The 12,380-nt window shown below is 40.4% G+C and overlaps 1 protein-coding gene across 2 annotated transcripts in view; it reads right to left on the bottom strand.

The window, feature by feature from the left end:
* Positions 1-3,286: 3,286 nt before the first annotated feature.
* Entpd3 (ectonucleoside triphosphate diphosphohydrolase 3) overlaps positions 3,287-12,380 on the bottom strand; it is a 36,593-nt gene continuing 27,499 nt past the window's right edge. For both annotated transcript variants that reach the window (XM_020177486.2, XM_074060256.1), the window contains 4 exons: positions 8,053-8,325; positions 7,780-7,890; positions 7,229-7,366; positions 3,287-4,582 (listed from right to left, as the gene is read on the bottom strand). In XM_020177486.2, coding sequence (XP_020033075.2) covers positions 4,346-4,582; positions 7,229-7,366; positions 7,780-7,890; positions 8,053-8,325 — 759 coding nt within the window. In that variant the 3' untranslated portion in view covers positions 3,287-4,345. The remainder of the gene's footprint in view (positions 4,583-7,228; positions 7,367-7,779; positions 7,891-8,052; positions 8,326-12,380) is intronic.

The following is a 12,380-nucleotide window of genomic DNA, read 5'->3' as shown; positions in this document are numbered from 1 at the left end:
GAGTTCCTCTTTACGTGTTCATTAGACATTTAGATTTCTTCATTGAAAAGCATCTTTTCAAGCCTTTTGCCCATATAGAAACATTGGATTTTTACCCTTTTCTCACTGCTATGTAGGAATCATCATATAATTTGGAAATTAGTCCTTTTTTGGTTATATCTGTTGCAAATACCTTCTTCCAGTCTATGGCTTGCCTTTTCACTCTTCCTGCTATTTTTTGAGGAGTAGAGTTTTTTGTTTGTTTGGTTGGTTTTTTTGTGTGTGTGGTACTGGTGTTTGAACTCAGGGCCTACACCTTGAACCACTCCACCAGCCCTTTTTTGTGATGGGCTTTTCAAGATAAGGTCTCACAAACTATTTGCCCAAGATAGCTTTGAACTGTGATCCTCCTGATCACTACCTGCTGAGTAACTAGGATTACAGGCAGGAGCCATTGGCATCCAGTCCAGGAATAGATTTTTCGTTTTAATGCAACCAAATGTATCACGTGTTCTCTTATGGCTACCCCTTTTTGTATACTATTTAAGAAGCCCTTCCCCACACAGGGTCCTAAACATTTTCTCCTACATTTTTTTTCATAGTACTGGGGTTTGAACTCAGGGCCTACACCTTGAGCCACTCCACCAGCCCTTTTTTGTGATGGATTTTTTTCAAGACTCGCTGTTTGCCCAGGCTGGTTTTGAACTCTGATCCTCCTGATATCTGCCTCCTGAGTTGCTAAGATTACAGGCGTGAGCCACTGGTGGCACCCAACTGCAATAGGTTTTAGAATCAACCAAGCCAGATGCTCAGCCCACAATCCCCATCTCCATAAACACTAGCTGGGTGGTGTTGACATGTGATTTTACCTCTGAGCACAGGCCATTCTTATTTGGCTGTTGTAAGGAATAGATACAGTTTGTGATATCTCACTCCTTCTTTCCTCACCATATATTTCAAATGTACATACTTTGGGTAGAACCTTGGAGCTTGGGGCTCCATAGTTGTACTAGTTTTCTGTGACTACATAACAAAGCACCACAAATCTGGTGACTTAAAACAATACCCATTTATTACCTCACAGTTCTGTAGGTCAGAAGTTGGGATAGGCTGGGTGCAGTGTGGCTCCACCTATAATCCTAGCTACTCAGGAAGCAGAGATTGGTAGGATTGTGATTCAATGCTAGTCTGGGCAAAAAATTTCACAAGACCCCATCTGAATCAATAAAAGCTGAGCATGGTGGTTGTACACCTGTCATCCCAGCTACACTGGAAAGCATAAATAGGAGAATTGAGGATCAGGCTGGTCTGGGCATAAACGCAAGATGCTATTTGAAAAATAACTAAAGCAAAAAGGGATGGGGGTGTGGCTCAAGTGGTTGAGCTCCTGCCTGGCAAATGCAAGGCCCTGAGTTCAAACCCCAGTACTGAAGAAAGAAGAAAGAAAAGAAAGGAAAGGAAAGGAAGAAAGAAAAGAAAAAGAAAAATGGTTGGGGTGGGCTCAACTGGATTCTGTGCTTACTCTCATGAGGCTGAAGTCCATGTAGTCACCTGGGTTAGACTATAACCAGAAGGTTCTGAGTTGCTGGCAGAATGTAGTTCCCTGAAGTTGGAGGATAGAGTTCCCTGTTTTCTTGCTGTCAGGCAGGGGTTGCCTTTGGTTCTAAGCTGGCAATAGCATGTGGAATTGTCATACTTAGAATTTCTCTGGAAATTCTCTTAGAGTTTGTTCTGGAAAATTCTCGTCTTAAAGAGCTAATGTGATGGTCTACCTAGATAAGCTCTCCATTTTAAGGCCAACTGATCATAATCATACCTGCAAGTCCCTTTTTGCCACATGACAGTGCAATCATACCGTCACAGGAGTGACATCAGAAGGTAAAGGTGCTGGGACTGCAGAGTTCCCAATACTGCATCTGGAAAGAATTCTTTGCTATGTGTCAGAACACCTGAAATGCATCATTAGCCTATTCCAAGTTCCCAGTGGGCTAGACATGTTGGCTAGGACTGGTCTTCATGCAATCTTGGCCCTCTTTCCTACAAAGACAAGTTCTTCTTGCAGAGTCTTGGTGATTTGGATGCTGTCTTCATCTGATGTCTAACTTATCTCCCATCCTTTAGCAGTTTATGGGAACAACCACAGTTAACAAATGTGACTACAGACGACATTCACAGCACTTTCCAAGTCCAAAATTGCACTGGCCACGTGTTAGACCCATAACAGGTATTTCTTAGATGTCTACTGACAAAACAAGTTAGTGATGAATGATGGGTTTTGTCTTGAAGCTTTAGAAATATTCATTCATATTTATACATACAGATAACAATATAAGAATTTCTGTGACTAGTTTTGAAAAAGTGGTCTAGTTCATCAAGTATATGCATACAGGGAAAGTTTGTGGAAGACATACAACTGAAAAATATGTATTATTTGGATCAGTAAAAGGATAAGCCACAGTCTGGGAAGGGAAGACCATGGTACAGGGTATAGTTTGGGATGCAGCAGCCATTTTGTTGGGAATCAACTGAGTGGCAGGTTGTGACCTCAGCAGTTTAGAATGTCAAACAAAGTAAAGAAATGTTTGACTTGATTATGTCAAGGAACAAGAGTTTGATCAAAGTGAAGGCATTTTGAACTCCTACGAATAAAGATTGTATTAATGCATGATTTTCTTAATTCACTAAATTTCTTTTTTTATCTTTTTTCGAGGCAGGATCTCACTATGCAGCCCAGGCTGGCTTCTAAATCTTGATCCTGTCACCCTAGCCTCCTGAGTGCTGGAATTATAGGTGTGCTTTATCACACCCAGCAATTTTTTTGCAGTACTAGGGATTGAACCCAGGGCCTTGTGCATACTAAGTAAGCACTCTACCACTAAGCTATAGCTCCAGCACAATTTTTTTTCTTTATTTTTTTATTATTCATATGTGCATACAATGCTTGGGTCATTTCTCTCCCCTGCCCCCACCCCCTACAATTTTTTTTTATTTAAGAAACTTAGTGGTGGGTATGGTGGGTCACACATAATCCCAGCAGCACTTGGGAGGCTGAGGCAGAAGGACTCTACAGCTTGAGGCCAGCCTGGGGTACATAGTGAATTCGAGGCCAGCCTGAGCAAGCTAGTCATACCCTGTTTCAAAAAAACGAGCCCTGGGGATGCACCTCAGTAGTAGAGCACTTGCCTGGTATGCGCAAGGTCCTGGGTATGATCTCCAGAACTGTATAGATAGATGATAGATAGATGGATAGATGGTAGATAGATGGTAGATAGATAAATAGATATATTTAAGTGAGCAAACACACACATTGCAAGTCAAAATAAGAGCTCTTTATTTCATCACTGAGCCAACAAAACAGCAATCTGAAACAATGTTGATTTTTAGTTTGTAGTTACTGTACTTGCTCAAGTTCTTTCTCATCCCACTTTGGAGGCAAATATTCCTGCAGATTCCTTTCCTTTCCCCAAAGTCAAGACAGAGAGGCCTATGATCTGGGAAAGTGGATGGAAAGCAAATCATAAAAGAGCATGTCTTATTATGGTATCCCCTGTACCTGTGGGGACGGTAGGCAATAATGGAAAGGTTAATAATGGAAAGGTAGCCCTAAGCCACAGCCTGCAAAGGCAGTCAGATCAAGAAAATAGTAACCTCACTAGGAGTAAATGTGTTTTAGAGGAGGGACAGCAGTGACAGTGAGATAATGATGATGTCACGCATACAGGTCACAATCTAGAAACCAGAGCCCTGATGGGAATTCCACTTTAAGAATGGCTACAGTTTCTCAGGATACTTTTGTGTGTGTCTGTGCTTCAGGTTCTGTCTGCATGACAGAAGCTGGCTGTGGTCACCATAGACTTTTTTCTCCCCCAGGTACTCTATTCTACCAGTCTGTGGGAGCTCAATGCTTTTGGGCTTGCTAAAAGAAGAGTGTAAAGTGCCAATAGGAGGGGACCATAAAGTTAGACATCTGAGTCAAATGCTTAACAGGTACCTTGCTGGGAGGAATACTAAGGGAGTCAGGTGGAAACTGAGCCCTGAGGTCAGCTCTTCCACTTAAAACTGTTAAACTCAACTTCCTCTTCCTGTGGGGATGGATAACAAAGAGCCTGATCTTATGGTTTGCCTCTCCTCTGGTCCCCAGTACATCAGCAAGTGGGCAGGGGTCTCTGGAGTAACAATGTGCACAGAGTAGTTGAGGGACTCCCCAAGAGGCGCTTTGGCAGAAATCAGTGTCTGAGAGGCACATGGCCTAGCTATGTGACTTGTAGGAACATTTCCTGGAGGCGGCCACTTGGCTTGTACTGCCTGGTGCCGCCCAGGCTGCTGCTTCTAGATAGCCGAGGACTCCAGGAGCTGCTTTTATGGCTCACTCAGAATCCACTGCATGGTCGAAGGCATGCTCGGAGCGCTTCTTTGTCCTGGACATTGAACACAGATACAAAAGAAATGCCAGGCACAGCAAGGCTGTCGCTGTGAAGAAGGCGAGGATGCTCACAAAGATGGATTGCTGTATGGGGAGGCGGATCAAGGGACTTTCAGCTGGGATCTGGTTGGTCAAGTTGAGCATGTAGCCCAGAGACCAGGCTATGCTGCTGTTCCCCACCTGTGGATGAGAGGAGATGGCTCAGTTCTCGGGGCCAAGCTCAAGGTTGACATTGCATACCTGGGGCACACCACTGTCAACCCCACAAGGCTCCCTGTGGCCAAAGGATTTGCCCATGTTCAGATACCACTCTGTAGCCATTAAGAATTGAGTCCTGTCTTTGGCACTACAGAGAAAACAGAAGAATGAATCCTTATGACTGCATCCCAGCCAAGCGTGAAAAAGGCAAAATTAATGACAGTGAAAGCATTACAGTTGCCCAGGAGAACCAGGGGAACAGGTCCTGGTAATTTCTGACCCCAGGATGGGTTTCTAAGAATGGGATCAATCCAAATGGGAAGTAGACTTTGTCAGTTTCTTCTGTCCATTTTTGCTTCACATGGTTTTAGCCTTTTTTGTTAGGCATATAAATGTTAATTAAGGATTTGCAGTTTTCACAGTGAATTAAACTTTTTATCATTGTGTTATAATCCTTTCTACCTCGATATTAAATATTAAATGACAGCACAAGTTTCTTTTGAGTAGTATTTGTCTAGTAATTAAATTTTTTTCTTACTTTCAATCCTTCCATGTCCTTGTGCTAAGCATAAGTGTTTCTCTTTAAAAATCAATCTGACAGTAGTAATCCTACTACTTTTAAGTAGTAGGATTAGCCCACTTATGACTTTGAGATTATTGATGTATTTGTGATCCTTTTGAATATCTTACTTTAATAATTCCTATTAGTACTCTTTTCCTGTATTAATTTGTTTCTCTTCTCCTGCCTTAAAAAAGGTATCTGTATGTTTCCTTTGGCAAGGAGAGAATTTTAGGCTATTCTTATGTCTCTGTACCCTATCACCCTCTATCATCCCTACCAGACCACTATCATATTGACTTAGTTTTATCTTTGGGTTGTGTGGATAGAGGGTTTTGTTTTATTTTGCAGTGCTAGGGTTGAACTTAGGGCCTCATACTTGCTAGGCAGGTGTTCTACCACTTGAGCCACTCCATTGGCCCTTTTTGTATTATTTTTGAGCTACAGTCTCACTTTATGCTGGACCATGATCCAGCATGGATCATGGATAAGTGAGTGTGTTTTCTCACTTAGCTGGGATCACAGGTGGGTGAGTCCAGCCATTGATATAGGGTCTTATGAACATTTTGCCCAGGCTGACTTCGAACCTCTATCTTCCTGATTTCTGCCTCCAGAATAGCTGGATTACAGACTTGAGCCACCATACCCAGCTTCCTTTATTTTCTCTTTAGTGTTAGTTTCCTTTTTAAAAATAATTTATTCTTTCTTTCTATATTTTTGTAGTTTCTCCTGGATTTATTTCTCTTCTTATTTGATCTCTTCCTCCAAAAAGATACTCAATGTAAGTCTTTGTGTGGCAGATCTTCTGAAGTCTTTTTATACTCTTACTTTTAAATACTAACTTGGCTCAATTAAAAATATTTATGATTAAAGAAAAGGAACTTCAAACCTAGAATGTTTCTTAATCCAAACTGCTATTCAATGGAATGCCATTCTCCATTCTTGTAATGTACTTTACTGGTAATTAGATTTGCTAGAGGCGAAGCTTAGAGAGTACATGCCACCAACAGGCCTGATGTCTCCAGACTTCCTTATTTTTTGTAGATGACTTAATTTTACTTTTGTGAAAATAGACAGCCACAGACCTAATGCAGGATATTGGTTGGTTTAATCTAATTATTGCTGAAGCTGGAATTGAAAGGCTGACTCCAAACATCCTTCAGCCTTCCATCAGCTATTCCTGAAAGGAGAACTTCTTCCAGAACTGGGGAGCAGAGTGCTCCCCAGAGTGCTGGACGTACAAGGCTGAGTCCTGTCTGAAAACAAGGTCTGGTGGCAACTGTCATTCCTGTTTGTAAATGTCCTGATTACTTGATAGGTAATCATTATCTATCTCTCTACCCATATCTATCTGTCTCTCTCTCTCTATCTATCTATCTATCTATCTCTTTCTTTCCCTTCCTTCTTTCCTTCCTTCCTTCTTTCCTTCCTTCCGCCCTCCCTTCCCTTCTTCTCTCCCTCCCTTCTTCCCTCCCTCTCTCCCTCCTTCCCTCTCTCTCTTTCTTTAAAATGCTGAGCCAAGAAGATACTCCTCATCCCCAAAGTCTTTGTACATAAATGCAGTGACCTCAGGCTCATTTAAAGAGAAAATTCTTGATGCTAATGTACTACTGTAAATCCCTCATAGCATGTGTTTTCCTTGACGTCTATGTAAAATGGTGAAGTTACTATCCTGTTAAAAATTAAGTTATATTTGAAGCTTATTTCCAGGATGAAAAGTCTCAGATCCTTAACATATTTAGTTATCATTACTATTTACTATGCACCCACTAGGTTTGTGCCCTCGTGCTGGATGCTGGGAATACAAAGACACTGAGCCATCCCCTACCCTTGAGGAGTTCACCATCCCCCGGCCCTTGACTTCCAGTCTTTTTCACATCTGGAGAGTTCTCCTATGAGCAACTCCTTCAAATTCCCCCATTATCTCTTCTCCTGGGTGGTCACAAGTGATCAGTTTGATCCGCTTGTACCCAACACCTTTAAATTGACAATACCCTTTACCTTCTACACACATGCATACAAACCTGTCTTGAGAGGAAGAAGAGAAAACAATTTGTGCTTTGACTTACTTCTTTTTCAAAATGTATCTGAGGCCAAGTCTCCTCTGTGAATTTGTATCCATTTATAAGCAAATGGTAGATATAGTGAGCAGAGAAGCAGTAGGAGCGAGCATAGACCTCATCAAATTTGGGAAGCAGGAATGGGAGCTGAAAAGGAGGTTCAAAATATCAGAAAGGAGGAGCAGGCAGGCATACTTTAAAGTGCACATTTCAGAACACCTGGAGTTAACAGACATTTAAAAATTTTTTTTACCCAGAATTCCATAATAAAAATGACTATACTAATAGAATGATATAATAATTAAGAATTCCTATACAATGTCATAGTAATAATTTCTAAGTTCATTGAGTGCTCATTATATGCTGAACATTGCTCTAATCATTAGGCATGTGGTTAGAGCATTAATCCACAGCCCAAGTGTGAAGTAAGTTCCTGTATTACCCTGATTTTATATATGTGGCTATAAAAGATCATAAGGGCTAAATTCAGGATATTCTCACATGCACACAAATGCATGTCATTTTGTACTGACATTAATCCCTTCTCTTTAAACACTGACCTCATTCCAAGTCTGTTTGCAGAAATCCCAGGTGCTGGAGTTGAAGGCAGTCAGGGAAAAGCTTCCTGAAAGATTTAAAGCATTGGCTGTGTAGTAGAATCCTGCAAAGGCCTATAAGTAGAACAGAGGAAAGAGCTCTCAAACAGGGCCAGCACATGAGCTGTCAGCCTGGGGAATAAAAAAGTAGGTCACAGGACAATAAAAGAGAGACAGGTGAGAGATAATTACTTAATGGGATGGAGACAAGAATCTTCCAGTGGGTTTTGTGCTTACCACAAATGGCCCTTGAACTTTTGGTTGATAAATCCCATCAAAAGAACAACCTTCTTGTCCATGGCAAGCTTTAAAGTCAAATATGGATGCCACTTTCTCCCGACACAATGATGGATCCCCAGTTCCTTTAAAATAAATGATGTCATTGGTGTTGTAACTTTCTGGTCTCTGCTTCTCTGTGCATAGGCTGCCAAATACCTGGCCCATGGTGAAGGTGGTGCTGTAATTCATCGGGTAACAAGGATTGGTGAGATTGGTTTCATTGGGAGAATTCTGTAGGCACAAGAGTGAGGCGTTAGGTGGAGTCCAAGGTTTCCTTTTGGCAAATTTTCACTATCACAACCCTCCAATGCCAAGAGAGATGCTGAGAAAGACACCATTCTGCATCAGTGTGTACCTGACCCAGCTCATCTAGATAAGTCAGGTAGGGGTAGGCAGGGGTGTGTGTGACAGTTACCCTAGTCTTTCTCTCATATTTTCTGATCCAGCCCTTAAGATAGTCCTATGAAGCAGATTTCATGAACTTCATTTTGATGAGAAAATGGGTCTCTAGATTAATTTATCATTTTGTTTTGCTTTGTTTTTATTTTTTGACACAGGGTCTCCATATATCCTAGGATGGCCCTGAACTCAGAGATCCTCCAGTCTCAGCCTCCCAAGGCATGTACCACCATGTCTGGCTTAATTTATCATTTTCAATGGACTATTTCTCTATCACTAAAAATTTCCAAAAGGTACAAATAAACATACTGGGAAAATGAAGTCTCCTCTCATCCACCTCCAGCCACTGGATCCCTCTCTGGAAGTGGTCACCTTGCCACTTTTTGTGCATTATTCGGGAATCTTATATGCACATATAAATCTATTTTCTTCTCCTTTCCACCTTTTGTAAACTATAAATAGTGCCACTTTATATGCACTGCTCTGCTTCTTGCCTTTCTCACTTAAAAACATGTCTTTAAGATCTTCCTATTCATTGTACATTGTAGAGTGGTCACTTCTTTTTTAGTAGCTGCCTAATATCCCACTGTACCAAGAAGCCATAATTTATTTAAGGAGCACCCTTCAGATGAATATCAAGGTATTTTCCAATCATTTGGCCATTACAAACAAACAAATATCCTTTTTACATATAAATCTTTGATCTCTTTGTGACTTACTTGATAGAAAAACTGTAGTAGGGACCTGGCTGTACTTTTAGGTAATGACTATGCAATCTTACCTACTCATATAAAATGCTCTTTTGTCTTATGCTAATTCTCTAAATGCATTTGATTCTATTTCTAGACTTTCTCTCTCTCTTATAAAGTATTGGATTTGAACTCTATTCAATTTCAAAACCACTAAAGCATACCTCTTTCTCTAAGTGAAATCTTGACACTGACATTCAGCCCAATCCTTTCATTTTACTGATGAGGAAATTGCAAAATAATACAGTGTTTAACAAAGGTCAGTAACAGGATTCTGTGCAGAATCCTATAAAAGTTCAACACTCATTCAATATAATTCACAGGAGTGCCTTCCACAAAGATCTTTGTATGACTGCAAAAGAAGTGGTCAGGTCCCTTTCTCTGTCCATGATATGAAAAAATTGCTATATCCAACTGGTAACAATATACCTGCATCATACCCATGACTAAAATATTTGTTGAAAGAAAAAAAATCAAGCCAATCACTGATTATTCAGCACCAACTTCCAAATCTGACTTGTACCTTTTATTTTTTATTTTATTTAATTTTTTTTGCGGCGCTGGGGTTTGAACTCAGGACCTCACACTTGCTAGGCAGACCCTCTTATCGCTTGAGCCACTCTGCCAGCCTGACTAGTATCTTTTAAAGAGTAAGATAGTGTAAATCATCTCTGGCTTGGTACACAGAAGAAGCTAAGCAAAGATTAGTTCTCTTGTCTCTTTTGTGTCTGAATTATTTATTATTGGATTCTTTAACTTTAGTTCACCAATGTGCCAACTTAGGCATTCAACATTCCATCTTCACTACCTTAGTGTCTATAAGACATTGTCAAGGTCAACCTGTGGTCCTGACACAGAAAAGGATCACTAAAAAGCTATAGCATAATTTGATCTTAGTGTAAAACCAGTTAAAATTGGAAAAAACAGTGATAGAAAGTACTCACAATAGTAAGAGAAAGTATTATAGGGCTGGTGGAGTGGCTCAGGTGGTACAGTGCTGCCTAGGAAGCGTAAGGTCCTGAGTTCAAACCCCAGTACCGCCAAAAAAAAAAAAAAGAATAGAAAGTATTATAAACACACACAAAGAAACTACATTTCACAACAAAGGTTATAGGAACAATGAAAACTATAACTTTTATTGAAGTATCCTTCAATAAAAAATTAAATGCATGGAAAGACTTTTTTTTATAATTCTGGATAGAAATTATTAATTGTCTTATCAATTCTTAACAAGTCAAATTTTACCAAATAATATGAGTCAATACAATTGACATTACACTGTCAATGAAAAAATCTTTGTTACAACTTAAAACTGATTTTGAAGTTCAAAAGAAACGCATGAGAGTAGAGAAACAAATTATTGTAAGTAAAACATGATAGTGGTCCCAAATGGGAAAATGGATGGATGTGTAAAACAGAGCAGAGGGTTGGGGGTGGTGGTACATGCCTGTAATCCCAGCACTCTGGAGGCTGAGGCAGGAGGATTGAGAGTTCAAGGCTAGCCTGAGCTGCAGAGGGAGACCCTGACTCAAAAAACAAAACACAACACAAAACAAAACCAACAAAAAATAGAACAGAAAATCCAAAAAGAAATTCTCATCTAAGTTCTTACTACTGGAATGTCTTGGAATCCCTGAAGTTAAAAGATTTTAAAAAGTCATCACTACATTGGTGGGAATCTGAATATTATTAATTCAATGGAAGAGTGCTTCCTTGTCTATGCAAATAAAATAACCTATCCTGCAGAAGTAAAGCCAGTGGTTCATAATGTTCACAGACTATTGCATTATTCTTGTAGCAACAAAATAGGATGTAACCTTGTATCCATCAGGAGTGGAACTACTGATAAATTATGGGATGTTACACAGTAAAGAAAATAAATTATAAGCTGGATGCCAGTGGTTCACGCCTATAATCCTAGCTACTTGGGAGGCTAAAATGGAGAGGATTGCGGTTTGAGGCCAGCCTGGGCAACTAGTTCTCAAAACCCCATCTCCAAAATAACCAGAGGTGTGGCTCAAGTGATAAAGTGCCTGCTTTGCCAGTACAAACCCCTGAGTTCAAACCTCAATCCCACAAATAGATATACTGAACTGTATAGTGTAGAACAATCCTTCAAGCTGTGACTAGGGCTGGCATTCAGTATGTGTTTTTGGAGGGGAGTTCTTTCATTTTTACTTTTGTTCCCTTCTATACAGGTTGAAATTTTTACATAACAATGTACTTTCTTTTATAATAAAATGACCAATATAGGTTTTTTTCTTTTAAATTATGGCACTTGCAATATTATATACCCATAAAAACCATAATTTCAAAGAACACAGGAAATTGCTCATGGTATATTTTCAGGTTAAATAAAAACTGTAGCACATAAAGTCAGATTTCTCAATACACATTCAAAGATGAAAAACTGGAAAAATGTAACAATGTGTTAATATTATGAAATACAATCTGTGTGCAGTTGCCAAGGTGGATGGGGTAATGGGTTTCACTACTGACGCTGGTCCACTGTGCTCATCAGAAGCCAGGGTCTGTGACTTCCACTTGTCCTCACATGCTCTGCTTAGCCAGGGCCCCTCCCTTCCATCTCAGCAGCCCAGATATAGCTGAGGTCGTGATCCCCTAACATGGGTTGAGGCTGATCTATGGGGCTAGTGCCCTGGATGACACACACTGCACTGATATTGAGTTTCTGTTCTTGATAGCCTTTCAGCCGGGTGCCTGAAGTAGCCTTCCATGTCCTGGAACACTTACCTTGTAAATTGCTAACCAACATGATGGAATTTGGTTGCTCCAAAGTCCCACCACCTACCAGGCTAAGCCTGCCTAACATAGACACATCTATGTGGGTCTGAGGCTGAGCCTGAGGAGCTCTGCCCCCTCTTCTCCCAGAAAGCATTTCTCTTATTTTTCTTGTGACCACTGGTATTATTTTGTCTGCACCCAGGGGAGCCTTAAAGCTCTCAGGCTTATTTAGCTACTGGTTTAAAAACAGTTTGTGTCCATAAAGGGATCCCAGGTCCTGAATTATGTCTAAAATTTTTGGTGCTCTGGATCCTCCCTGGATGTCTTACTCAGATTCACTGGAAATGGTCAACATCACAGAGAAAGACAGAGAGCTTGGACCTCCCAGGAGTA

The sequence above is a fragment of the Castor canadensis genome, chromosome 17 (assembly GCF_047511655.1).
Source record: "Castor canadensis chromosome 17, mCasCan1.hap1v2, whole genome shotgun sequence".
NCBI classification, from domain to species: domain Eukaryota; kingdom Metazoa; phylum Chordata; class Mammalia; order Rodentia; family Castoridae; genus Castor; species Castor canadensis.
This window is presented reverse-complemented; position numbering and strand designations above follow the sequence as displayed.